The 27,033-nt window shown below is 49.3% G+C and overlaps 3 protein-coding genes across 7 annotated transcripts in view; all 3 read left to right on the forward strand.

Moving 5' to 3' along the window:
- Positions 1–33: 33 nt before the first annotated feature.
- Positions 34–6,793, forward strand: GSC2 (goosecoid homeobox 2). Of its 5 annotated transcripts, none has more exons than XM_082293173.1 (5): positions 34–206; positions 1,249–1,560; positions 4,387–4,788; positions 5,626–5,873; positions 6,385–6,793. In XM_082293173.1, the coding sequence occupies exons 3-5, from the start codon at positions 4,476–4,478 to the stop codon at positions 6,487–6,489; spliced, it is 666 nt and encodes a 221-aa protein (XP_082149299.1). In that variant the 5' UTR covers positions 34–206; positions 1,249–1,560; positions 4,387–4,475; the 3' UTR covers positions 6,490–6,793. The 5 variants fall into 5 exon arrangements, with proteins under 5 accessions (XP_082149299.1, XP_082149297.1, XP_082149300.1 ...); XM_082293171.1 differs by having other exon boundaries at positions 4,454–4,788; XM_082293174.1 differs by having other exon boundaries at positions 1,467–1,560.
- Positions 6,794–8,244: 1,451 nt separating this feature from the next.
- Positions 8,245–17,274, forward strand: ESS2 (ess-2 splicing factor homolog). Its single transcript, XM_082293133.1, has 10 exons — positions 8,245–8,427; positions 8,756–8,924; positions 9,847–9,942; positions 10,243–10,409; positions 11,183–11,300; positions 11,791–11,924; positions 12,070–12,172; positions 13,194–13,303; positions 14,212–14,327; positions 14,867–17,274. The coding sequence occupies exons 1-10, from the start codon at positions 8,281–8,283 to the stop codon at positions 15,150–15,152; spliced, it is 1,446 nt and encodes a 481-aa protein (XP_082149259.1). The 5' UTR covers positions 8,245–8,280; the 3' UTR covers positions 15,153–17,274.
- A 3,146-nt stretch (positions 17,275–20,420) lies between these two features.
- DGCR2 (DiGeorge syndrome critical region gene 2) overlaps positions 20,421–27,033 on the forward strand; it is a 45,433-nt gene continuing 38,820 nt past the window's right edge. Inside the window, exon 1 of the mRNA XM_082293381.1 lies at positions 20,421–20,761. Coding sequence (XP_082149507.1) covers positions 20,683–20,761 — 79 coding nt within the window. The 5' untranslated portion in view covers positions 20,421–20,682. The remainder of the gene's footprint in view (positions 20,762–27,033) is intronic.

Here is a 27,033-nt window from a genome sequence, read left to right on the forward strand (position 1 = left end):
CCCGGCCCAGCACCGCCCGCAGCGCCGAGCGGGAGCCGCCATCCCTCCTTCAGCCCCGGCCCGGAGCCGCCGGCTGCCGGGCAGGGTTAGAAACCATCACCGGCCCAGGCTGTTCCCGTAGCCGGTGAAAAGGCAGATAGCCCAGAACTTCCGAAAAACGAGTGCTGCCTGCCGAGCACAGGGGGATTTGGACAGCACGAGGCGGTGTAAGATCTCTGAAATGCCAACTGGAATGCTTCGGGGTGAAGCTGTGTAGCGGGTTGGGTTTGTAGCCAGGCAGAAACACCAACCCGCTACAAAATGGTGGGGAATGCGGGCGATTGATGAGAGCTGTGAGATAAAGATTAAGTAGGAGGAATACTGGGCAAAGCAAGTATTAAGTCGTAAGTTAAGTAGCATGATAGTGAGAAACTTATATTGTAACTGTACTGAACTGTCTAGGGGTGGAATATGGTAGAAGTTGAATGTAATTTTGATAATAATTCCGAGCTGCTCTGGCTGCCCACAGCCCTGCTGGGGGGGTCACCCTGGAGCCGTGGCTCGGCCCGGCCTGGCCCAAGCAGGGCCTGGGCCGGCCCCACTGGGCCCCGCTCGGGCCCCGCAGCCACCTGTCCCAGCGCCAGAAACGAGAGAGAGCTTGGGGGTTTGTCTGTTCTTAAGTGTGCATCACAGAGGCGGTCACAACTTTAAGTGGCTTAAGCAGTTGTCCATATTCAAACTGGCCACTGATAGGTTCTATCAGGTCCCAGAAGAAACTGTAAGCACCCCTTAGCAAGGACACCTTGCTTGCTAACCTATAACAAGCTGTTGTCTGGTTCCATCGTGGTTCATTGCGTGGTACCCCGCTGCCCTCCCGCATGGACAGCACCTCTGATAGCCAGCATCACTATTGTAGTGGTATCACTAATAACGCTAGTACCCAGTGGAGAGATTCCACTCTTCCCATGGGATGAAATGGCCTTTGGGGAGAGACAGATTTATTGTAATTATCATCAAATTAAAATGATTTTATTAGAGTTCTTTTTGCTAGTTGGCACAGGGTTGAACAACTTTATTAGGCACAATTTTAAGATCATCTTTAAAGCTCCCTTTCAAGCCAAACTACTCCATGATTTTACGGTTTCTGTTTTTTTATTAAACATAGTTTTAACACCTGACTAGCACATCCCACTGAATTTCAGCTACACAGGAAATGCTTCTTGTTTTTGATCTTGAAGGATTGTTTTTACCCTGGGTTGTTTCTCGCAGCGGTGCTGGAGCGACTGAAGGGCATCGGCTGCTTGGAGGAGTCATGGCATGGGCAGCCCAGGAAAACACATCTGGGGTGAACCAGTGGCTGCACTGGGCGGCCAGGAGGACACTGAGATGTGGATCCAGGGGTGAACACTTCCCTTGAGGATGGAAAGCCCCCAGCCTGTAGTTTTTGGCAACATTTGTCAACAGCCTCTATCTCTGTTCTGCTTTAGAAATCAGCCTGGAAGCCCAAATCCAGCCAGGGGGCCAGGTTTGCCCTGACTGCTGTCAGTATCAATGAGTGAAACAGCCTAGGAATTGTTCCAGGTAAGGCAGAGGAGTGCAAGAGGATGGTTACATCCCTCAGACATGATCCTCCATTCCCCGAGCATCACAGCCACCCCACGCAGGTGATAGGGAGTGGGGAGAAGCACTGCCAAACCAGAGCTCCCACAGGTGCCAGCACACAGGCAAGGGCAAGGCAGAGGAGGGTGCTGCCACATTGTAGGGTTCCCTGTGTTCCTGTTCCTGTTCTTGTGCTGCCTGCAGAAGGGAGGGGCAGAGGAGGGAAAGGGGGATTTTTTTCTTGTTTCACCGTAGGAAGGATTTTCAAACCCTATAAATTCACTTTTGACAAGTGAACAGCTAAAGCAGATTAACCTTTTTGCTAATCCTCTATAATGGCTTTGGAATCTCCTTAACCAATAAGAAAATGATAAGAGCCTGTTTCTTTTCTTTTTATCTATATCTATATTGTCCTCTCTTGTCTGCATGTTTTTTCTTTCTTGTTTTATTTTCCTTTCCTTTTCTAATATGAAATAGCCCAGCGATCCTATCTCCCAGAGTCTCAGTAAACAGAACATCAGAAATCCCTTTCCATTATTCCTCTCTGGTAACAGGGTGCAGAGAAGTGTCTGCTGATTGGGATTTGATTACCAGCAGCTATCAAAAGTCTCTTTGTACGATCTGGCTCCTAAATCCCATAATTCTTTGATAAAAGAAGTATTACCAGTCCATTTTCTGAAGTGAAAGGTACGAGAGGAATGAAAGAAAGCAATCAGCAGAGATCCTAATAGGCTAAGTGCATGTGTGGTGGGAAGGTGGGGCTGGGACAGGATGCCCAGGGAAAGGTGTCCTTTGTTAAGGATGGGGAAGGAGAATTAATCCGCTTCAGGCATATGGTTATTACAGCCAAGAACAGAACTGGTCAGATCCTGCATTTGCCCATGGCACATCCCAGCTCACGGCCCTCTGGGCCCTCTGGACCAGCACAGTGTAGGGAGCAGAACCTGGGCCCACATCCACCTCTTGTGTCAGCCTTTGGGTACATGCATAAAGGCTGGGATCAGTTTTCAGTGATCTCTGGAATTAGGGCATCCCCAGTGCCTCTCTGGAACACTGACACCTTGGCAGGGCAGCAGTGAACAGGTCCAGACTGAGCAGCTACAAAGGTGTCTTCGTCTCAGACCTGCAGCAAACAGGTAAAGATTCGCAGAGCTCAGTTATGATCCATGTTACACCATTGGAACAGCTGAAGGAGAGGTGAATAAAGGGATGGGAGGAAAAACAGTGGTTTGGCTTTAAGTGAGTCACAAGTAGAACAGCTATGGGGCACCTCTTCCCAGCACTGAGGGACCCACAGGGGAGGAAGGGCAGGCAGCGAGCAGGGATGAGGATGGAAGAAGGGGGCTGAGAGGGGACTCTCCTGGGGACTGGCTCTAAGTTTTGCAGGATGCTGGAGGCATTGCTGGTCCAGCATGAGGACCTTTGGTGTGCACTGGTTTCACAGCACCCACCTATGTGCCTCCTTGGTGTACCATGAGTGGGACTGGTATCTTCCTCTCCTGCAGGGAAACACCAGGTGTGAGAGTGTTCCCCACGTGAGCTCCTGAGGCCTTGCTACTCACCTTGGCTTAAACTGCACTGAGGGCAAGAGAACCTGGGTTTAAACTTTGCTAAGCAACCTGATCTCAACCACACCTTCTCTATTTTATTCCCAGCTACTCATTTCAGTTAAAAACACAGGATCCAAGATGTTCTCTCTCCTTCTGTGGATCACAGCTGCCAGGGAGGATCACAGCTGCCTCCCTGTTAGCCCTTGGGAGGGTCAGAGACAGGCTTCCCTTCCTGTCCTGAATCTTGGCCATAGCCTCACCCCAGTTTCTCTGGCTGGGCAGGAGTTGGGAATTGAACCGGCTTTGGGAAAGCCTGGCATTGGCACTGAGTCCACACTCCTGCCTGGATGGCTGTGGGACCTCACTGAGAGCACATGGAGGCAGCAGCAGCAGCAATCCTCCCCCTCCCTTCCCCACACAGAGCACGGATCAGCTGCACAGGAGGTGGTTACATGCCACTAAGCTACGGTACAGAGCTGCTGCAAGCAGCCAGTAATCTAATTTATTAAGGGCTTTGAATCCTTACAAAGAATATGTTGGATACATGCAAAGCATCTGCATTATTCCAGTGATTAGGGCAGCAGAGATGGGGGAAAGGGGAAGGAGGAAAAATACAATTTCTCTGCTTTCAGCAGAAAATAAATCAACTTTCACAGAGAGTTCTGGCAAAGCCAAAGGCTGTGCTGTCATTAGAAATGATTTTTTATTAAGCTGAACTCTCTCTTCTCTCATGTTGTATGATATGACAGCTCTCTTTTGATGGGAAAGCTTTCATTTGGCCAGAGAAAGGGATAATTTGCTTCTTTTAAGGAATTAATCCTCTGGTCCATTTCCGGGCTGGGAACAGCTATCCTCCCCCTTCCTTGGATCGGAGGCTGCAGCACAATGGAGATCATAACCACCTCAAATCTACACTCGAGATGGAGAAATCAGATTTCCTTCTCCAGTCATTTTTGTGGGATTAGCTAAATCTTAGATCCACACTAACCCTTCACAAAGCTGCCAAGATTAGTTAGAATTTATTTTATTCGCAGGGGGGTTTACGGTTTTCTTTCCAAAGGGATTATATCTCTCTCTATATATATTTAGAGTGGCTTCAGTCATAAAGCAGCTAGGTCAGAAGGAGGAAAAGTGTGTGTGTATAAAATAAAAACTCAGCTGCAAGAATGACAGTCACTTGAAACGCCAAGACAAAGCAGCGGTTCTGGATGGCTTTGCCAGTCCATTTTAAAAGCCACATAAGCTGTCCTTTCCCTAGCAAAACCCCACTACAGAGCCAGTGCACGGAGAGCAAAGCTCCTCAGTTGGGCTGCCTGTTTCCCCAGCCACTGCTGCTGCTGGCACAGGATGTCTTCAGAGCCAGGGGCAGATGCTGATGCCAGCAGGAGAGGCCTGAAGAAGCCACGTCCGTTCAGCATCGAGGACATCCTCTCCAGCCCCGTGGAGAAGAGCCCCCAGGTCTTGGTGCCACTGTGCCTACGGAGCATCTTGGACTGCACACCCAAGCAGCTGTGTGAGCTGGAGACCATCCCAGCCAGCTCCCTGCAGGAGGAGGAGGAGGAGGAGGAGGAGGAGGAAGAGCTGGAAGGGACAGGCTGCAACTGCTGCTGCTGTTCTCACACGAGCGCCCGTTCACTGCAGGACCTGCCGGGGTGGCTGGGTGAGTGTTTTGCTGGGTGAGTGTTTTGCTGGGTGAGTGTTTGGGTTTGATTCAGGTGTGGGGCTTGCAGAGGGGCTGGTGCCAGTGCTGTGGGCAGGGGAAAACCTGGGTGTTAAGTGACAATATGACATCTGGTCACGGTGGTCTTGGGCCCCAGGCCCAGCAAACCGAGCTCTGTTCTCAGCATGGCTCCTAAGAGTGGGCAATTTCACCTGCAGTGCTATCAGGGTCTGAAAAGCAAAGGGTGCTGATTCTTACTGGATATTACTGGTTTAGTGTGAAACTCTTGAGAGAATGATGCTTTAGGGGTGCAAGCTCTCTGTGGAGCATGGGGCCTCATGGCCATGCTGCCCATGTGCAGAGCTGTGCCTGTGCTTCCTGACAGCACTAGCCCTGGGGAACCTCACTTTTCCTTTAAGGAAAAAAGTTTTGGCAATGTCTAGCAAAATTATTGTGGAAAAAAAAAAGTAGCAAACCCTTAAAAATGCAGTTCAAGAGCATCCTGAAAGTTCAGAATTCCCTTGTGTCAGAAGTGAAACACAGATCTTTGCTGGGCTGTGAGTTTGCACCTATTTTCTGGAGCTGGCCATAGTGCAACTGGTAAGTGAACAAAAAAAATCCAACCAGTGCTCCCCTCCTGCACCCTTCTCCCAGAGTCATGCCCTAAACTCTTCTCCCACCTGCACGGTGAACACTCAGCTTGCCACCCACTCCAGGTGACTGGCTGCCTCCTTCCAAACAGTGACAGGGACGCAACTTGTGCCTGAGCTGCCTTGAGCATGACGGGTGTTCCAGCCCCGCACTTCTAACACTGCTGCTGTCCCTGTCCCCTCGCAGATGCCCGGTTCCCCTGGCCCATGCGGCTCTTCCACTCGGCAGTCAGGGTCTGTAAGAGTCCCCAGGAGAAGTCAAGCGAGCTGCAGACCTTCCACCAGATCCAGCGCCGGACACGCCGGCACCGCACCATCTTCACCGAGGACCAGCTGCAGGCCCTGGAGACGCTTTTCCATCAGAACCAGTACCCGGACGTCGTCACCCGCGAGCACCTGGCAAACCGCATTCACCTGAAGGAGGAGAGGGTAGAGGTGAGATTCTGCCACTTGGTGAGGGGTTGCTTGCCCCCAGGAACACAGACTGGGGCATTCTGCTGACCTTTTTGGGGAGCTGCAGACCCAGGGCCTCATTTTAAAATCCATCCTTGTGCATTTGACAAAACAGAGTTTAAGTTTGGAGAGCAATGGAAGAATATAAACCAGTTCAGCTGCGCTGATTTGTACTGGTATCCAGTCACACAGACTCACATGATCCCTCTCTCCCAGAATCACCTGTCACACACAAACATGCCCAGCTCTGTTCATCCCCTGCACCCAAGTCACTGATCTGCGTGACTTCTGAATTTGTCATGTCCCAACTCCCTTGTGCCCCTCACATGTATCTGAGCAAGACTGCAGTTGGGGGACTGATTAAATTTTGTATCAAGCCTTTATATTACAGTATCTTACAGCTCACACCATACAGGCCAGGAGGGCCACTGCCTGTCCCCCTCCCAGTAACACACAACATGCAAAAGCCCTTTTCTTGTTTTGCACTTTCTAGGTTTGGTTTAAAAACCGTCGGGCGAAGTGGCGGCATCAGAAGAGGGCGACTGCCTCAGCACTGATCCTTCAGGGCCCCAAGCAGCCCCCCAAGGAGAGCTGTTAGTGGTCCCAGGCTTCAGCTCAGCAGAGAACACCAGGAGCACCCACTGCCCGTAGCTGACAGGCTCGGGTGGGGGGGTAACCGAGGGGGACTAATGGAGCAAAAGGGAATCTCTGTGGTTCACAGAGGAGGAGGACAGGTAAAAGCAGACATGGCACTTTCACATCCCTCTTCCAAACCTAGTTCACGTGGCGAATAACTTGTCAGGCGTGATGTGCAGGTGGCAGAGCTGTACTGGTGTTAAATGTGGGTGCTTTAAGAGAAGGGGAGACTCCCCTTTTTGTCTTTGCTCTGTGCACGTAGTATTTGTGCTCGTTTTAGTGATGTAGATTTGCAAAATATCCTGCAAATGAATGTTTCCTGTTTGCAGCACCTCAGTGGCATCTAGAGTTGCTTTTGGGGTTGAACTTGCTGGGCAAGCGATTTGTTTCCTAACAAAGAAACACGGGTTTCTGCCCATAGTCCGGGGCAGAGGTGATGAACCTGTTGTGGTGAGAGGGTCGGCACAGGCAGCGTTCGCCTCAGCCCTGCTGCCAGCCAGTCCCCGTCACAGCGAGCCGTGTCTGTGTTCCTGGCGGGGCCAAAGAGAACCCACGAGCTGGAAAGCAGCGAGATCAATAAAACTGCCCTGTCCCCCCTGCCCGAGCGGCCGGGCGGGGCTCCCACTCCCCGGGAAGGCCGGGGTGTTTCTGAGGAGGTCTGGAGAGACCGTGGGGGCACTGGGGGGATCCGCCCAGCTCCCATCCCGGCTCCCATCCCGTGTGCATCCCGGTTCCCATCCCGTGTGTATCCCGGTTCCCATCCCGTGTGTATCCCGGTTCCCATCCCGGCTCCCATCCCGGTTCCCATCCCGGCTCCCATCCCGGCTCCCATCCCGTGTGCATCCCGGCTCCCATCCTGTGTGTATCGCTGTCCCTATCCCGGTTCCCATCCTGGTTCCCATCCCAGCTCCCATCCCGGTTCCCATCCCATGTGTATCGCAGTTCCCATCCCGGTTCCCATCCCGGTTCCCATCCCGGTTCCCATCCCGTGTGTATCGCGGCTCCCATCCCGGCTCCCATCCCAGCTCCCATCCCAGCTCCCATCCCGGTTCCCATCCCGGCTCCCATCCCGGTTCCCATCCCGTGTGTATCCCGGCTCCCATCCCGGTTCCCATCCCGTGTGTATCCCGGTTCCCATCCCGGTTCCCATCCCGGCTCCCATCCCGGTTCCCATCCCGTGTGTATCCCGTGTGTATCCCGGTTCCCATCCCGGTTCCCATCCCGTGTGTATCCCGTGTGTATCCCGGTTCCCATCCCGGTTCCCATCCCGTGTGTATCCCGTGTGTATCCCGGTTCCCATCCCGGTTCCCATCCCGGTTCCCATCCCGTGTGTATCCCGTGTGTATCCCGGTTCCCATCCCGGTTCCCATCCCGGTTCCCATCCCGTGTGTATCCCGTGTGTATCCCGTGTATATCCCGGTTCCCATCCCGGCTCCCATCCCGGTTCCCATCCCGTGTGTATCCCGTGTGTATCCCGGTTCCCATCCCGTGTATATCCCGTGTGTATCCCGTGTGTATCCCGGTTCCCATCCCGGCTCCCATCCCGGCGCTCGGGCCGAGGTGGCGCCGCTGTCAGGGCGCGGGACCGGGTGGGTCCTCCGGACCGGCAGGGGGCGCACGCGGGCCCGCGCTTCTCCCGGGCTGGGGGCGGGGCGGGCATTCCGGCTCCCCGTGGCGCGGACATGTGACGTCACGCCCCGTCGCGTTCGCGGCGGCGGCGGAGGAGAAGGAGCGGCGGACTGGTTCCGACGCGATGGAAGCGATTCCGCTGCCCGTGGCCTCTCCCGGCGCCCTAGTGCCAGCTGCCGTCGCGGCTCCCGCCGCCGTGACGGGGAAGGAGGTGGTGTCGCTGGCCCCGAGGCACCCGAAGAAGATCCTGGATGAGGAGGCCTATATCGAGGTACGGCGGCGGGCCCGGGCCTGAGCCGGAGGCTCCGCTCCGCCGGTGCTTGGGCCGAACACTTCCAGCGCCGCGGGGCTCGGCTGGGCTCCGCCCGGCAGGGTCCGTCCGCGGCCGCTGCCCGCTGCAACCGCGGTTGCGGATCCAAGTGGGCCGGAGCCGTCCCTCGGGCTCCCGCCCCTGCTGCGGCGACAGCTGTCAGCGCTCTGCCACCGGCCCTGTGCCCGGGGGCTCCCCGGCCTGCCCGTGGCTGTGCACAGCTGGCTCCCAACTGAGCCGGCACTCCAGGCGTCCCAGCACGTCATTGCAGTTGTCTCTCTCTTTGTAGAGCTTAGAGAAGATCATCCAGCGAGACTTTTTTCCCGATGTGGAGAAGTTGCGAGCACAGAAGGAGTATCTGGAGGCTGAAGAAAATGGCGACTTGGAGAAAATGAGACAAATTGCTATCAAGTTTGGCTCTTCTTTGAGCAAATCGTCGAGGGACACACCTGCACCCTGTAAGAACTGGCTCTTTGGGGCATAAGGGGTTTGTATCTGATATTGCTGCTCAGCTTTATCTGGCTTTGTGTGGGCAATGCTTATCTTAACGATTTGAGGCTGATGTTGCATGAGAACTAAGTGTACCAGTTTGAGCAGTAGCCGGTGGCTGGTGGCTGGTGCTGAATTTCTCTTTGATGGTGTCTAATAACTCCTTGAGGGAAGGGTTTTGGAAAAAGCAGCCTTTTAATAACCATTCTTTATAGGCATGTTTTGCCAAGTTCCTGCTCCCTAGGGAATGCTATATGCTTTCTACTATCAGAAATTCTAAGCTATGTTTTGAATCCTTATTTTAGTTTGTAGTTTTAGGGATTCTTGTTGCATCTACAGACATTTGAGATTTTCGTGTACTGGGGACAGAAGGTGTGGGAAGCTCGTGGTTATCGGAGGTTCCCACAGCAGGGATCCATTGTTCTGTTTTATGTTTTCTCTAACTTCCAGTTCAGGTGTTTCTTAAGGCCCAGCCCCTGGCTCAGCTTTTGCAGTGGGGTTTGGGTAAGTGGCTTTCTTGTGACAAAGGACACGTGTCACCAGGCAGTGTCCCTTCCTCCCCCACTGCAGGTGCTGCTCCTGGCCTGGCCTAAGTTTAATCTGCTGCTGCTTCTGTTGGCAAAAGCAGGGTGTAGGGTGACAAATATACTGGGCTGTGGCTCTCCTGGGAATTTCTCCCAGCAGGACAAAAACATCTTGGATGAGAGTAAAATCTTGTTTGGAGCTTGAGACAGAATTGAATAAAACATTTTGGAGTTTTTTTCACAAGTTTTTAATTAAATTGTTGTTCTCTTGATACACCTTCTGTGACTTGTTTGGCACATGATCCTTACAGCAAGTCCTGTTGTGTGCTCCAGTAACCAAGTAAAAATTTTTTTTTTTTTTTGGCAGATGTTACCCCAGCCACGTTTGAAACCCCAGAAGTGCATCCAGGTGGCCTTCCAGTGGGAAATAAATCTAAAGCTGGCATCAAGACTGCAGAGGAAGGTAGGAGAATTATGTTTCTCTAGCAGAATTCTTCAGAAAAGAAAACATCTGCCAGCAGCTGGCCACTTGTGCATTTTATTTTTAAAGTAAATTGCTGTAAATGCCATAAAGAGGTTTATGTGAAAGTTGGTTATACATGTTCCAAAACAGATTTATTACTGCACCACTCTGTGTGGATCTATTTCTTTGACCAAATTTGATGTTAGTTATTAGTGTGTCCTTGGGTTAGGAGGTAGAAACAGTGCTCTCACAGAAAGGGAGACATTAACCTTCCTCAGGCTTCCTCCCTTCTCTTGTTAGGAGAAGCAGAAAAAGATGATAAAGATGCTCTTCCCAGCCTGGACACCTTCTTAGCAAAGCACACGAGTGAGGATAATGCTTCGTTTGAGCAGATCATGGAAGTGGCCAAAGAGAAGGAGAAAGTCAAGCACGCCTGGCTGTACAGCGCAGAGGAGGAGTACACCCGGGTAGGGAATTGCCTCAGCTCTGTCTCTGCTCTTCCAGAGGGACACAGCAGGGAAATACCATTTCACTGTGTTTCTGCTAAGGCTCAATTTCCTGGGTCCTATGACTGCTGTTTGCTTCCTTGTGCAGTCTTGTTTGTTCCCCTTCTGTCACACAAGAACAGTGCTGACTTAGTTGCTGAGGATTTGTGTCTTCTGAAAGCTTTGAGACTGCAAAGCACTGCACAGAGTGCAGGTATTGCTGTCCTTGGCAGCCTCTTCCACAAGCAGCAACACCAGGGAGAGCAACTGAGCACAGTTCCTGTTGTTTGTCCATCTGCCTTTTATTATTTGCAGTTAGGTTGTCTGTCTTATTTCAGTTTTCTGTTATCAGTAATAACCCACTCAGCTGCTGAAGCACAGAACTGCATGAGCATGGCTGGCTGTGCTGCCTTCCTCAGCTACCTGCAGGGGAGGTCCAGGAGCTGTTCTGGGCCTGCCTTGTCAGTCTTTAACCATCAGCAGTGAGCAGCTGGCACAGATGTGTCATTGATGGGTGGGGGATGCAGTGCCTTTTAATGAAGTTTGGCACTGACATGTGGGTGTTTGCTGCTGTTGTTTTGAGGGAGTGTTATTTTTTTATCCCAACTATCCCTCAGAGTCTGTTATGTGCCTTATGCAAAGTGTTCTAGGGCAGGTGGCTAAGCTTGTGACTGACCTCTCCAAGTTGTGTCCAATAAAAGATTGCAGGAGGCTGCTTCAGACCTGATTTTTTTTTTTTTCCATTGCCCTTTCAGCGACAAAATGAAAACCTGGCACTTCCTTCAGCCGAGCAGCAAGCTCTGGAGAACGTGAAAGCTGGACTGGATACCTGGGAATACACGGCTCGAAACACCCTCATGTATTACCCAACAGGTGAGCCATTGGTCCTCGGTGTGTTGGCTCCAAATAGTGCTTACAGCGTTTCTGTACGTGACTGAGCAGCTCTTACAGGTAATGCTGTGCTTTTTCTTCTGTAAAGCTGTTTTTAAAAAGTGGGGGTTTTCGTTTTTTTTCCTTTTCTCTCTTACCTTCTTCATCCTTGGCCTCTGATTCCAAAGTTTGATTATGTTCTCTCTGCCATTGAAAAGCTTGTTATCTGTATTCTAGAAGTACTTGTTTTCAGCAGCCAAAGCTCTTTCCTGGTCTGTCTTCTTTATGAGCACTTTGTTGTCATCTTCATTCATTGTTTGCTTCTGCTCAAAGAATCCTCCTTGGACTTGTTAGTCTGTTTGTTGCTACAGAAAAATGCATATTTTTGTAAATGTAGTTTTATTTTTTGACTATAAATATACAAATGATAATTTCTGTGAGCCAGTGAAGTAGAGAAAAGAGCTCTTTTTTAAAAGGCATTTTGCTTTTCAAGGTGTACCTGATGAGAGTGATGTCTTTAAGAAACCCAGGGAAGTTGTGCATCGAAACACCCGTTTTGTGAAGGACCCTTTCAGCCAAGCTGTGAGCAAATCACAGCTCCAACAAGCTGCAGCCCTCAATGCTCAGGTTGGATAATTTTACTTCTTCTGACTCAAACCTAGTTAGGCTTTGCCCTCTGGTGTGGTTCATCCCCCAGGAGAACTGTGTGTGTGCTGGATGCAGCTGACTCACACCTTTCTCCACATGAATGGCATTGTCTTTTTTATTTCAGTACAAACAGGGCAAAGTGGGACCCGATGGGAAAGAACTGATACCCCAAGATTCTCCAAAAGTGAACGGATATGGATTTGTGGCAACCCCCTCTCCTGCTCCAGGTAAGAGGGTTTTCTTATTTCTTCTGCTCTAAGAGGACTATTATTGCACTTATTTTGATGCTCTATTCAACACTAGGCTGTCATTACTGGATTCGATGAGGAGGTAAAACCTTGTGCCATGTATGCCAACTGGATGCAGGGCTTAAATCCTAGTCCAGTACACTGGTAGGAAAAGTCACATAGCACCAAGAGGCTCTGAGCAAGTTGCTGTGCCATTGCTCAGGAATCATCTAGCTTTCGGGTCCTTTCAGTTAGAGCAAACTGATTATTTTTCTTCAAGTTGAAACGTGGTATCTGAATGTGTAGCTGTTCTTCAGCAGCCATGCTGTTTCCTGTGCTTCTTGTGGTTATGCCAAAACCTGCACATACTGCAGCTTTCCCTCTGGAAAACCTGTAGGTGGCATTTGGAGCACCTCCTTTCTCCATTGTAAATGCCTTTTCCAAACCCTGGACCAGGGGGATTTTCTAGCAGTGACTTAATCGGGCTCTTAGAATCCTTTCTACACCTGTTAGACAAGGTGCAGTCACTGTTTGGTACAGGCTGCTCCTGAGGTGATTGGAGGGTACATTTGGCTATTACATATTCCTTAAGTCAGGCAGAAGCCTGTTTTCTTACTTTTAAAGAGTTTCCCGTGTTGAAGGAGTTTTCATACAGCAGCAGAGGGGAGGACCAGTACTACAGAGGGAAAAATGAAAGTGTCATTAATCAAAAGCTTAGCAAATGGAAAAATAAAGACATGGAAAGGATGGTGCTTGGTTGTTGTAACTGAGAGGGTGACACAGCTACAGGCAATCCTGTGAGTTTGAGATTCCCTTTTAATGGGGACCACATGTTACTGTTCACACTGGCTGTGATTTCTTCTTTTCCTCTGCAGTGGAGGGGCTCCTTTGTTGATGAATTTGCTGTATTTCCTAATTTGTGTATCTTTTTTTGGTTGGTTTGGGGTTTTTTTTGTTGTTGTTGTGGTGTATGAATAGTCAAATGTCTTGCATGGGCATGACTTTTTGAATTTGTTTTTAGGTGTGAATGAGTCGCCTTTTATGACATGGGGTGAAATTGAAAGCACCCCTTTGCGTCTGGAAGGGTCAGAAAGACCATATGTGGACAGAACACCTGGACCAGCTTTCAAGGTATTTCATGTCAGCAAGCCAGCATGACATTCTTTTCTGGGGGGGAAGAACTAAGAAGGGAAAGGCAAGTGAGTAAGTAATAGATTAACATGGAGTGTGACACATGCCTGGGTGGTGTTCCCAGACCTTAAGACTAATAATCTAGTTTGTGCTTGGAGGGTGGAGGTGAGCATGGATCCACGTGAGATCTACTTGGAGCTACCTGAGGTGGAATATGCACTGCTGGCAGGAGAATGAGATTCTGCATTTGGTGGTGGACCAAGATAGAACGGCTTTCAGAGGAAGCTGAAGACATGCTCAATTTTTCTGATTTTAATGTATGAATAGGTGGGAATTTCAGCATTTCCTCTGTTTTCATCTTCTGGCTGTCACAGCCTGAGGCAGGTGTATCAGTTGAGAGTAGAAAAGACACTCTGGCTTTATTAATGGCACCTAATCCTGCATGCCACTTGTCTCCTGCTGGTGTCATTGAATGTGAGCTGTCTGAGACTCCTAGTTAAAGAAAGGTGTAATTTGCTGTATGTGCCTCTGTTTTGTCAGACTCCAAAGGCCTTGACTGGTTCTCCTGCTGTTTAGCAATGTCTCTGTATGCCTGAGAGCTGGCTGGCTAAAGGCCAGGCAAGACACAGGTGACATTGTTTATCTAGGAGAAACAGCAGGAGGAAATGCCAGAGGTAATGGCTGCTTCCTTGACTGGACTGGTTTTACCATTTTTGTTTCTTGCTAAGGCAGGTTGAAGGGCTCTGTGTCCTCTTTGGCTTTTATGCAGCAGCAGAGAGGTGCGGGCTGACCCCACTTCTACCTGCTTTAGATCCCTGTACACTGGAATCCAGCTTTGAAGGTGCTTTGACTCATTTTTTCAGCACTCTTGAGTGCCTTGGTGAGTGAACTGTGTGATCCATTTATAGATCCTGGAGCCCGGGCGCCGTGAGAGGTTAGGACTCAAGATGGCCAATGAAGTGGCAGCTAAAAACCGAGCAAAGAAGCAGGAGGCACTTCGAAAAGTGACAGAAAACTTGGCCAGGTGAGACTTCTGTTTTGACAGCAGAACTGAGGGTGGGTATTATCTGATGACATTTAAATCAGCACATGTAGAAAGGGAGGAATGATGGTAAGGAAGGATACTGGAAGCAGGAAGAGGTACATTCGAACTGAAAGTTATTAGAAATTTAGAAATGGAACTTAATTCCTGAGGGAAAGTGGCTGGTGGCTGTTCCTGACACTCCTTGTCTGCATTACTGCTCTGCCCTGCAGCCACCCAGCGATGCTTCTGGATCAGTGTCTTGCCTCATTGCAAAGAGGAGACATGATAAGAGTTGCTTGAGGGGGTCACAGGAAGGACAGAATGGGCTCAAAGGAGAAGTCGGGCAGCGTCACTCAGGTTTGGGAGGGCAGTAGGCAGTGTTTCTGTCACTCGTTTCTCTAGAGAGATAGGCTGCATTTACCTGCAGGCAGTGAGTCTGCTCTGTGGGGGGGAACTCATGTAGGGAGGTAATAATGCCTTTCCTGATAAAGGCAGATTTTTTACTGTAAAATCTCTTAAAACTGTTTATTCTATTTCAGCCTTACTCCAAAAGGACTAAGCCCAGCAATGTCACCAGCTTTGCAAAGACTTGTAAACAGGACTGCAAGTAAATACACCGACAAAGCCCTGCGAGCCAGCTACACTCCCTCCCCAGCCCACACAGGAACTCCTGGTTACAAGACCCCGGCCAGTGGGCCTCAAACCCCCCAGAGCACCCCACAGTCTAGGACAGTATCTCAGACACCAGTATCTCAGGATACTACATCCATCACGGACAATTTACTGCAGCTTCCCAAAAGAAGAAAGGCATCTGATTTCTTCTGAACATTCCAATCACCAGCAAGGTGGTAGTGATCTGGCTGTGCTCAGTGAACTGCAGACTGGTTACTGGAAACTGGGAAAATGCAGATAATTTCTTAAAGATACCTTTCTGTTTTTTAAGACAGCTGTGCATTTAAATTCGTTTCTGTACACCAACGTCTGTTTCTTAAGTGGGGTAAACCTTTCTAGAAGGCTGAACTGGACTTGGCTCCAGATTGTCAAACTAGTTTGTAGTTTGCAGAAGGGAGGACATGACCATGTGTATACTGAGGCACGACACAGAATTTTAGAGAGGTTCTCTTTAAGCCAGTGCAGTTCACAAGTTTGACTAACTTTGTGATCTTGTTAAAACCAGCATTCCTTAAGAGGACCTAATTTCCTCCTTCACTCCTTACACTTTGCAGAATGGGATTTGCCTTGCTGCTTTTGCTCAGGCTTTTCTTCTGCAGGTTTTGAGCTTGCCCTGTTCTGCAGCTGGCAGAAGGAAGGAACCAGATTTCTTTTTATAGCTGCTCTGTGTGTGGCTCCAGAGTTGATAATCATGATGCAGGAGCCAGGGACAGTCCCGTGTCATCCACCATGATGACAGTGCCATTCTGAAAGACAGAAGTGGTACTTCTGATAGCCACACTGGGGTTTTTCTTTGGTGTTTTCCTCCTATTCTTTGAAACTTTCGGCGTTAGTTTTTAGAATTGGCCAAAAAAAGGAAAAGCAATTTTAACCATACATAGCCTGCACTCAGTGCTGTGGTTGCTGCATATGAGCTGACCTTTGTGTGTGAAATGAGCCCTCGTGTAGTGTGATCCAGCCTGGAGAAGCACCGTGCACCTTTTAGGAGGAAGCAGGCGTAGCTAGATGTGTTCACTTCTTGCACCACACTTGTAACACTTGGCAGTGTTGGCGTTTGCTATAGTCAGGGGATGTTTTACTGAGGGAATATCCATGGAAAGTCTTATCCAGCAACTTGAGGAGTGTCTGCAGCCTTCTCTGAGGTCTGGGGTGTTGGATGCTGTGTTTGTCTTGGTGGAGAGCTTCCTCTTGTGTGGTTTCCCCTTACACTTCCAAAACTTGTATCCCTGACTGTGAAAAACCCTTCTCAGGGGCTGTTTTTATAGTGCACCTTGTGAAAATAAATTGATCAACATGGCATTGCTAGGAATTATGACTCAAAAATTAGTAATTTTTGCCTTTTTAGCCCAGAAATACTTGAAGGCTATATTTTTTTTCTTTAAACAAAAAAATTATTTTCAGGTGCTCATGAATCAATATAAAAGGAGTGCATTTACTAAAGTTTCCATGCTTTCAGAATTGTTCTTTAAGGACTGAACTGGCTAAATATGAACCAAGTTCTTAGGTAATTTCAAATACTATTTATTTCATAGTGAAATGCTTGTCCCCATTAAGCATAGGACCTCTCCGTTAGGTACACAGGCAGGTGGTCAGACCCTGGCCTGCAGTTTGGGTCACTGAGGAGACCAGGAGCAAGGAGTAGATGTGGGATTCCTGCCCCACAGAAGATGTGGGTGCAGAAGCTCCTCTGAGTGTGGGATGCATGGAAAGACTGAGCAGCATTCGAGGGACTGTGGATGGGGTGTACACATGGGTCAGGAGTGGGATGTGGCATCTCTCTGCCACAGCATTTCAAACTGACTGTGCTCATACCAAGGTGTAGCTGGAATAATAGGGGAATGTGGTATCTGAGGGTGGTTACTTCCACATTGTGCAATTCATGCTTAAAAGCAGGTTGCATTAAATATCCTGTGGATGCTGTTGGTTTTGTGTTTGCTCTCAAGTGAGTTACCCTAGACAGCCATACTAAAATCACAGTCTTGATTCTGCCACACTGTCGGGCCTTCACATGTTTGTTGAAACTGTAACATACTTTCAGTTACATGCTGTATAACTGGATCTGTTTGAAGGCTGTAGTGCTCTTCAGATCGGCTGTTCCTGTAATGCTATTGTAATGTCTGTTCTCTGCTTCCTGCTGCAGTTCAGCCCCTGCTATCTGTAATTAGGGAATCAGTTAATTCTTCGTTGCCAGATATTTTTGCTGCTGTAGGTGCTGTAGCAGTGGCAGATAATGTGCCTTACAGGGCCAAATCCAGTGTGAAAAAAACATCTTGGTTCTTGATGACTTGTGATTTTTTTCTCCCGTTTTTAGCAGGTTATTTTTCTTTTGCTGTTGCAATGCATCTGCATTTTCCTATGTGCAAGGCCCAAGCACACTTGCTCCCTTAGCCATAATAGCACCTAGAGCTCTCCTGATGCTGCAGAGGTGGCTGGCAATGAGCAGTGGTGACCCCAGGCCTCTCCTGCATGGCCAGGCTGGCTGTGGTGTGTCAGTGGATGCTTGGAAGTCATAGTGGACCTATGTCCACATGGTGTGAACACCATCACATCCAGAGGCTGTGGGTGCTTGCCATGTGCAGCCTGGGCCTTGGCTCCTTGCCCCGTGGGGGAAAGAAAATGGAGACCACAAGAGATTCTTGTTCTTGCAAATCTAATCACTGAGCCCCAAGCTGGTTCTCTGAGCCCTGCACCTTCAGGGGCAGGAGCCTCTCCCTGGCCCAGGGGTAACCATCTCTGCATGGTGCAGGGGCTGCAGCTTTTCATGCATCCAAAAGCAGGTTCTAGGTCAAAAGGAAAGCTGTGGTTTGAGACACTTTGTTGTTTTGGAGGATTGGGCTATTTCTCTGTAAAGATAAAGGAAATGGGTCCACTCACTCAGGGGAGAGGGAAATGGAGCAATTCTCACTTCCTCATATTTGCACTTGTTGCCTCAATCCCCAGCTCATGGCTGCTGGCCCAAAAGCAGCTGGTTACAAGCCCCATCTCAGGGTCAGGCCAGGGTTCAACCACCCTCACCATGAGCCCTTTCCTCCACCTCTCCCAGCTCCAGCAGCTGACCTGGCACAGCCTGGGGCAGTGGGTACCTCTCACCCTTCACTTTGGTGCTGTTGGGCCGTTCATTGCCTGTTTGCTCAGGGGTGCTGAGGGGCTGCCAGGCACATGGTTGTGCTCCAGACCCGCCTCTCTTCAGAGCTGGGCGTGCTGCAGGATGTGGCATGGGGGAAACGAGGCCTGCCTTGCCTTGGGACAAAAGCCAGGGATAAGCAGCCTGTGCCCTGCTCTCATGGTGGAGGCATCATAGGGTATTTATTTATGCATCACCCTGTATGGTGTAATGCCCAGGCCCTGGGGTGGATAAGGATACCCTGGATCAGTCTGGAGGTGGCCTATGAGGTTGTGCTGCAGGAAGCCAGGCTCAGAACAGTCTGTCCCCACATCATCCCATGGGAGGAGCAAAGCTGGGGAGTTTGATGCTCCTGCTTTTTTGCTGGAGGATGTCATATTTCAGGTCCCCACAGGCTCTTGGGTTGTGACAGCATTTGGCAGCACATGAGAACTGGGAAAGTGGGTTTTGGCCTAAATCTTCAGGCAGTGCCCTGCTGGTTGTGGCGCACTCCAGCGGGTCCCCAAGCATGTTCCTGGCCATGCAGTGCTCCTGAGGCAGCTCCTGAGGCCCCCAGCTCACGCTTGCTGCTACCCCAGCTCCAGGCAGCTCTTGGCAGGCACCAATTTCCCCTCCCATGTTAAACTGCACATTTAGGTTTGGAAGAAGCACCTCCCCGGTGCTACTGACCTGAGAACAGCAACAGCTCCTGGGGCACAGAGGCAGTGAGCGCTCAAGAAATCCCACAGAAGCCCCTGTTCCCTGCCTGCAGGTTGGCAGCTGACACGTGGGGCAGTCAGTGACTAAGGGCGAGCAGGAGCCGTGAGAGAGCAGAAGTAGGTGTACATCCATCAGGAAAACCCTTGAGAAAAAGTTGCTGCTGGGTATAGTGAGTAATTGGTACTAACTGGGAAACAGGGAGTAGGTAAAATTGGGTCAAAATGATCGTTATTGGAATGTCAATGTTTTATTTGAAAAATACAGGTTGTAGCAAAAGAGAACACCGCATTGTAAATATTAAAAAAGTATAAACATTTCCCAGACAGCTTCCCGGGTTTTGACTTTGAATAGGTTATACTAAAAAGCTGGAATTCCCTGCAGAGGCCAGTGACAGCTCTCTGCTGACCATGGCATTGTGTCTGGCCCCTGGCTGAGCTCATGTCGTGGCGCTGCCCAAATGCTTCCCCTTGTCAGTGGAAATTCCAGATGAATTTGGGAAGTGGGTCTTGATGCTAAAACTGCCTTTTGATCCCAAACACCACCTGACCTCCATCCAGCACCAGAAGAGTTGTGGCACCAGGCCGCTGACTCCAGGCAGGGACAGCCACCACCCTGCCCGGCTGACGTGCAGCAACACCCAGGGTCAAATTCCTACAGACACCTGTCACTTGCAGGGCCACTAACAATGACCTGAGCAGCACAATTAGTTTTCTTTATGCATTTCCTTTCTGTCTGGGCCTGGGAACCGAGAACACAATGTTTCCAGGAGGTATGGAAACAGCGGCCGGCTTTGGCACTGCCGGGCGCTGGCTGTGGAGTGTCCAGCGCTGGGTGCTGCGTGTCGGTGCCACCCTGCAGACACCAGAGCAGGGACTGTTTCACCCCGCCGCCGTGGGCCGAGGGGAGCACAGAAATGAAGAAGCAAAAGATGGTCAACCTGGGAGCCTGCTGGGGCTGGGAAGGTGCAGAGCTTTGTGCCTCTGCTGCGGGCCAGGCAGGGTCGTAGCACTGGGAAATTCCTGCAGAGGCACGGAAAGGCCATCGCAGCAGAGATGGAGGGGACTCGGAAAGGCTGTCCCGGGGAAGAGAGGAAGCTGGTTGGGACTGTTCCAGCGGGGATGGGAAAGGCGGTCAGGCAGTGATGGATGTAAGCAGGAAACGACACTCCAGCTGGAGACAGGGAAATGCTGTTCTGAGGCGGAGGGGACTGATGGAGGCTGTGCTGGGGCGGTGAAGGGAACTGAGCAAGACTATTCTGGGGAGATGGAGGGAATGGGGTTTCCATTCTGGTGAGGACTGAGGGGACTGACAGAAACCATCCTGGGGGGACTGTGGTGGCCATCGGTGGCCATCCCGCGGGCGACCGAGGGGCTGCTGTGGAGCTCCGGGGGTCGCGGGGAGCGCGAAGCGCTCGGTGCCGCCCCGCCCCCGCCCCCTGCCGGCGGCCCCGGCCCCGCCCCGCCCGGCCCCGCCCCCGCCGTGATGGGCGGGGCGTGAGCTGCTCCGCGCGCCCGGCCCCGCCCCCTGGCTGCCGATTGGGCGGGCGGCGCGCGGCGGGAGGGGGCGGGGCGGCGCGGGCACGGCGGCGGGGAGGCGCGGCCGCCATCTTGTGCGCCGGCGGAGCCCTGCGAGCCGCCCCAGCGCGGCCGCCAGACCCGCGCCGCTCCCGCCGCTCCCGCCGCAGCCAGGGCCGCCGGCTCCGCCCGGGGCGGCGGCGAACGGCGGAGGGAGGGCAAGGGAAAAGCTCGGTGCGGACCGGGGCCCCCCGCGGGCCCGGCGGCGGCCCCTCCTCCCGCCGCTCCGCGCGTCCCTCCCCGCGGGTTTGTGGCGCTGTGCCGGGGGAGGATGAACGGAGGATAAATGGTGCCCAAGGCGGACAGCGGCACCTTCCTCCTCCTCTTCCTCCTGGTGCTGAGCATCACCGAGCCGCTGCGGCCAGGTAGGGGCGGCGGCGGGGCCGGGGGTGCCGGGCCCGGGCGGCCGGCAGGTTGAGCCCCCGGGGTTGCCGGGGACAGCCCGGATCGGGGGGCGGAGTGGCCCGGAGCCGGCCCCTCCGGGGAGGTTTGGGCTTTGCCGCTGCTTTTTGCGTTTAAACAGAGCCCGGACGCGGCCGAGCATCGGTCGGTCCACTGTGCGGGCTGCCTGGATCCGAGAGAGCCTGGATTTACCCTGGGAGTCAGGGTAAAACGTTCGTGTCAAAGTGTGAAAGCTTGGGTAGAAGTCTACATAACCCAGTGGGTAATGAGCACAGAAAATGTGGTCGCTAAGTTTTCAGGTGCTTCTTACTTACCTGCTTTTATGATGTGGGCCTTGGGTGCCAGCACGGCCAGGCAAAATGCTTGCTTTCAAAGTGCCGTTTAATCATGCCAGAAAGAGAAAAAAACCTGCTGCACCTGGTTCGTTTTTCTGGTTCTGTTTGTGCTTCTTTTAAGGAAATAATTCAGCGATGGAGTTTATGTGCTAGCTGCTAGGCATGGTGCTTAAAATCTTAAGATGATTAACTTTGGAGAAGTGGTTGGTGTTTGCGGGTGGAAAACTACAGCTTTTCTAGGTATATCGCTCAGCTGGGGTTTCTTTTCGGGTGTTGAACTCTCTTGGAGCTTGGCAAAGCCCTCGGTCGTGGGCAGCTCTTGCCAAAGAGCATCAGTAGCCAAAGCGTGAGGCTGCCTGGGGTGGCTTTGCAGGTTTGGAAATTGTCCTCCCATTTCACTAAGTGACTGTTTCTGGGTGATACGTGCTCCTCGTAAATAGAAGAGTAAGAACCATGGTTACTTTAAACCCCCTTGTTTTTTCTCTTCAAAATAACTTTTATGACCCAGACTAATAAAACATAACAGTATTAATGAACTGCGTCTAAGCGAGTTCCCAGCAGAGCTGAAACACAATTGGGTCAGTGTAGGCAGAGTTATTTCAATAACTAACTTGGGTGTTGAAACGTCTCTGTGTCTGCCTTGTTTTGTTTTAGCTTGTTTTTTTGGCAGTGCAGTGTATATACAGGGCTTATGATATGCACTGAAGTAGCCAAAAAACCCCCATTGTGTTGGTAGCCTAGTATTATTACAGCTAGAGGCTTTTATGGCTGAGAAGGTACCATGTAAAACTGATTTCAAGCAGCTCCTTTGTAGCTGGCACTAAGTACTACAGGCTGCTGGATTGCTTGGTGAAAAGGTTCAGCTTATTCAGAGCCGTCTCTGTGCTTTTACAGGTGGGTGGACTTGACCCTGAACACTGTTGGTGTTGAGCGTTGTAGCCTCCTAGAAATTAAAAAATGGCATTTTTCATATTGTGTCACATTTGTCATTCCAGTTTGATATTGAACCTCTGTCAGCAGCTGATGCTTGATGGATGAACATAAGTTTTTCACTTCAATTTGCTTCGTTAAGACAAATGATATTTTTCCACTGGTGCTCTAATGTACCTGCTTTAGAGATTTGTGGTGCTGTAGCCTTGCTGGCAGAAGTGTCCTTGTGAGCAAACCTTAACTCAGGTTCTACACCACTGGCTTTGAAACTTGTAGTGTTAGAATTCCACTGTGGCAACTCCATAAGCATTCCATGAATTTTGCTCAAACCATATGTATTCCTGAACCTAAGTAATGCAGCTGGATATAGTGTTGCAGCTGGAATTCCTTGCTGTATGAGGAGTTTCTGAGTTCCATTTGGAATATACTCATCCATCCTGTTTACGTGGTGGCTCCAGATGAGCGCGGTGGCTGAGCTGTCCATGGTGATGCCTCTCCCTCCTCAGAGGAGAGCCCATCATTTCTGGATGGCCTCACAGCTCTTTGCCAATGTCGTTTGGTGTTTTGGTTTGCTTCATTTAGTATCTTAAATCTGATGTCTCAAACAAATCACCCATTTGATAGATTAATAGCATATGGTTTGATCCTGAAACATGAGGTGCAAGTAGGGAAAACCTGGCTCATGCAAGTACGGAGGACATACAGAACCAAATTTACCACTTTAATCAGTGTGAAGAAGTCTCCCTTGTCTTTGTGGAGAGACAGCGGAAACAGAAGAGTACTTGGACTTAGAATTTATTTCCCAGGTGGTGTTTGCTTTATTTTTTACTTCTTTAAACCTGTGTGTTGTAGCAACTGTCTTTCTGGTTTAGGAAGGATGCCTGCAGCTTGCTTAGCTTAAATCTGTACTTGGAGCTATCAGATGAGTGCTGCAGAGCGCTGGGAGGTTTTATGTACTCAGAGATGAATGTGTAGTCCCTTCACAATTCAGTCCCAGCGGATCAGGCATCTCTTTGTATTTCCATGTTAATTTGACACTAGCTTTGTACCCATGTTCTTGCTGTGCTCTTCAGACAAATAAAACCTTCTTTTAAGCCTCCTCAACTGTAGTATCTTTTCATGCAATCTGAAAGGCAGTGATTTTACATGGACTTATTTTTTTCTGCATTTAGGGTGATGTGGGTTTTAGTAAATTTAGGAGAAATTAATTAAAATTTCTTTTTTTCCCCCTGCTTTTTCTGTCTTGGTTACATGGGTCTATTTTGTGCTACTGCCATCACTAACAGCACAAGGTACTTTCAACATACCATGACATTGGCCCCAGCTGTGCAGACTTGGGTTCCTGAAGGCACTGTGGGCAGTTAGATTTTTCTGAGCCTGTGGACTTTTAATGGTAATTTTGTGCTTCTGAGAATTGCCACTTGGATTTTTTTTTTTTGTCCCAGTGTTTCCATCTTTCCCGTTCTGTTTTGACCATAACCTGCTTGTTTTGACTAATTGCCTGCTTTATAGTGCATTTTTGAAAGCATTCTTTTTTTTTTTTCAGAGTAGGGCATTTCTCCTTCAGTTGTGTTATGTGTTGTTTTTGAAATCTGCTCATGTGAATTGAAGCTGAATGTATCAAACTCTTCCAACTATATGGGTGTAGAGCAAAGGACTGACTTAATATTTCCTTTAAACACTTGCTGATTTTACTCTTATCTGTTGCTTTTTGGGGATATTTACCACAGTAGGGTTTAATTTAGTAATATCTTTTCCAGGACAAGTCACCCCTCTGCTTCAGGTTATCTGACTAGCTGGCTGAGAGAGCTGATGTCTTTATGTGAGGAAATATTTCACTGGTAGGTTAACTGAGTTGCAATAAGCTGTTCTGGTGCTTCCTTTGATTTTGCCTGAGTTTCTGAACCAGTGCATTTCTGTCGCTTGTTGGAAGAGCATCAGAGATGTAAATTATTGTGAATTCAGTTTTTCACAGTTTGAGAATATTTAAGAAGTTTCTCTTTCTGTTTATATCCCAGTGCATCCCACTGAGAAGTGGAGATTTTGGTGTCTTTGTGTAGCGTCAGGAGCTTAAGCAGTCTGGAATGACCAAGCTGACATGTTTCAGAATGGTATTTAGAGGATTAATTAAGATCATCATCACTAAAGACAATAACATGTTTTCATATTTCTCTAACAAGATACTGCTGCTTGCTAATGGAAAACACTTAAACACGGTCAGGCTTTATATTGGATTTTGTAATAGTGGTTTAGTACAGAGCCTTGTGAATGTAGGTCATTGGGCTTTCTTATTAGAGCATTTGCCAGGCAGCTAAAAGCCAATTGAGTTCTTGTTCTTGCAGCGTTTTTTCTCCACTTCAAAGCCAGCTAGAGGAAGTAATTTTATTACCCAAGTTCTGTTTCAAAAAAAAAACTGCACAACGTACTTAATCTGCAATGCTTGGAAAGACTTGCCAGTGCAAGTGGTCTGGTTAAAACCCCACACTCCCGCTCACAGTTGGAACTTCCCATATGCTTTGGAGCTTGCTGGCAGCTGCAGTTATGCTCCTACAGGTGGGGTGTTGGTGTTTTGACATGATACAACTGACAAGTGTGTTCAAATTGCTAACTCGTTCTTGTCTTTTAGTCAACAGTTGTTGGTCTTAGGTGCAAGGCAGAACTCATTAGAGTAGAGGTCTAAGCAGACCCACGATCAGCATAGTTTCAAGGTGATCCACTGGTGTGCTGTGATTGGATAGGTCTGGTTTTGTCTAGCTGAAGTGTATTGATTAATTCAAATGGAGACCCAAATATATCAGTCATAAAATTTGCTCTGGCCAGTACTCCTCTGCTCTGGAGAGACTTTGCTGGTAGGCAAATACAAACCCTTACTTTGCTCTTTGTTCACTGTCTCCACCTTAGTGAGAGACGTGGTGAGTGATATTTATTCAGGTTCATGTCATTGCTAGCTGCAGTTCCTGTCTGTGTATTTAGGTGAATTCCCAAGTGGAAGGTTCTAGGAGTGAGGGGTAGAATGGTTTTTATCACACCTCCTCTGTTAATTTGGCTGAAAGTAGGGCTTGGCCTGTCTTCCAGTCTGATGTTTTTCCCCCTCATCCCTTTGTTTCTTAATCTACTGGTTTTAAGTTTTATTTTTCTTCCTACTGTTAGGTATTATTGAGTTCTTGTCCTGATGTTCCTTTCTCTGCTGTTTGCTGTTTTTACAGCTGCAGAGTGAGGCTGATGGATGCAAAAATGCTTTTTTGTGGCTGCTCTCAGTGTAGCAGAGAGACGAAGCAGAAGGTATCAGACCTTATTAGCAGGTCTGATACTTTAAGACTGGTAATTCCTGATGTTAATTATAAAGCAAAATTTTTGAGGTGCAAGTGGATTTGCTAGTAGCTGTGGCTACAAAGTAAAGGAGAAGAAAGGTGTCAGTAGGCAGGGCTGTTTGCATTGCTTTGGCTCTGAGAAGTAATAAACCAGAGGGGGACCTTGGGGGTTTGCAAACAAATGAATTCTATGTCCCTACAGTAGGTTTGGGGGCAGAGGAAGGTTGGTCCAGAACAGCAGAAGTGATGGAGAATAGAGTATTGCTGCAGCCTCTCTCTGCAGCAGGAAGAAGCAGCTGTGCTTCTTTCTTGGTATTTGAGGGGAAAGGCACAGCTAGACTGAAGAGAGAGAGGAATTTTAGATACGAAATATGAAAGATATAAAATCCCCTGGTGAATGTCAGAAGACCAGTCAAGACTTCAATGAATCATTCTGTCCCCTGGAATTACCTTTGTTATGGCTGTTGAATTGTAATGCAAGAGTAGTAGCTACCTCTGTGGTCCATCTTTGAGTAATGCCTGGGTCTCTGGGTTTTTTTGTGGTGATTTCTTGCAACCTTTTAAACTTCTTGTTTGATGCTATGAGGTGCATATGAGTTACTTCTTTTGTGATTAGTGGAACTTCCCATTGTGTGGTGCAGACCTGTGTACCTCAAGCGGAGCTTCTGATACCTGAAAGTTCTGACTGGAGCAGAACCTAGAAGGATCTGAGTGGAATCACAGCTCCTGCCGTTCAGGGCTTAATGTGGGTGCTCAGGGTTTTGTATTTTGAAATGGACATGTGCATTGGGTTCTTGTGCTGATGGCCTGGACAAGGCAGTGCTTAAATAAAAAGGGAACAGAGCACAGCTAATGGCAGGCTTAATGAGAGGCTCTGCAGATCTTTGCCTGTGTGATCTCAAGGGTTAACCTGCGATGGGAAGAGCCTTGCTAATCTTTTATTCTGTGTAGGCTGATAGAAAGTTATGGCTAGAAAGGAGTGTAAGAGGTGGGGTTGTCCATCTTCCTGTCCCAAAAGAAAATCTGGCAAACTCAGGCAACTCCTGAAGGTGTTTGTCAAGCACATTGTTAAGGATTTCCTGTGACACCAGGTTCTTTGGTAAGTCTAGTTGCCAGTCTGTTTGTTGTGCAGTTATAGCTTATTATTTGTATAAATGCAGTCTAATGCACAGGTCCCTCTTAAGCTGCAGCTTTAAAGAACAGATTCCCAGTTTCCCAGGACTGTTCAGGTGCCAGTTTTTTTGTAGCAGTTAAGTGTGGTGGGTGCCTGCCAGTGCCCAATCCTTCCTGGCTTTCCACTCTCTGAAGGGTTTCTGTTTCATGCTGGATCCTTGCACGGCAGGCTCACATGTCTGCACTGCACTTCAGTGGTGGTTTTGTAGAGGATCCCGCGTCCGATAGGAATCATGGATCGGTTGGTGAAGTCATTGATTTCCTGTAGCAGAACTCAAGCAATTTAGTTGCTTAAAAACATGAGGTCGGGATTAACCTTTAATCCATATTCCTCGAACTGTGAAATCCTCTGGCATCTTGTGGTTTCCTGTGAAACTTTAAACTTTTCTTTGTTTTAAAGGGTCAGCCTGTTAATTCTGGGTTTCACGAACAGCATTTTAATGGTATTTGCTATATGGAACTCCTAAGTAGTGTTTGCCTGCCATT

Source organism: Coloeus monedula, assembly GCF_965178545.1.
Source record: "Coloeus monedula genome assembly, chromosome: 18".
NCBI lineage: Eukaryota > Metazoa > Chordata > Aves > Passeriformes > Corvidae > Coloeus > Coloeus monedula.

Coding starts and splice junctions, on each gene's coding strand:
- GSC2 (XM_082293173.1), top strand. CDS start 4,476: ATGTCTTCAGAGCCAGGGGCAGATGCTGATGCCAGCAGGAGAGGCCTG. Junction 4,789..5,625: donor GGACCTGCCGGGGTGGCTGG/GTGAGTGTTTTG, acceptor GTCCCCTCGCAG/ATGCCCGGTTCCCCTGGCCC. Junction 5,874..6,384: donor TGAAGGAGGAGAGGGTAGAG/GTGAGATTCTGC, acceptor TGCACTTTCTAG/GTTTGGTTTAAAAACCGTCG.
- ESS2 (XM_082293133.1), top strand. CDS start 8,281: ATGGAAGCGATTCCGCTGCCCGTGGCCTCTCCCGGCGCCCTAGTGCCA. Junction 8,925..9,846: donor GAGGGACACACCTGCACCCT/GTAAGAACTGGC, acceptor TTTTTTTGGCAG/ATGTTACCCCAGCCACGTTT. Junction 14,328..14,866: donor GTGACAGAAAACTTGGCCAG/GTGAGACTTCTG, acceptor ATTCTATTTCAG/CCTTACTCCAAAAGGACTAA.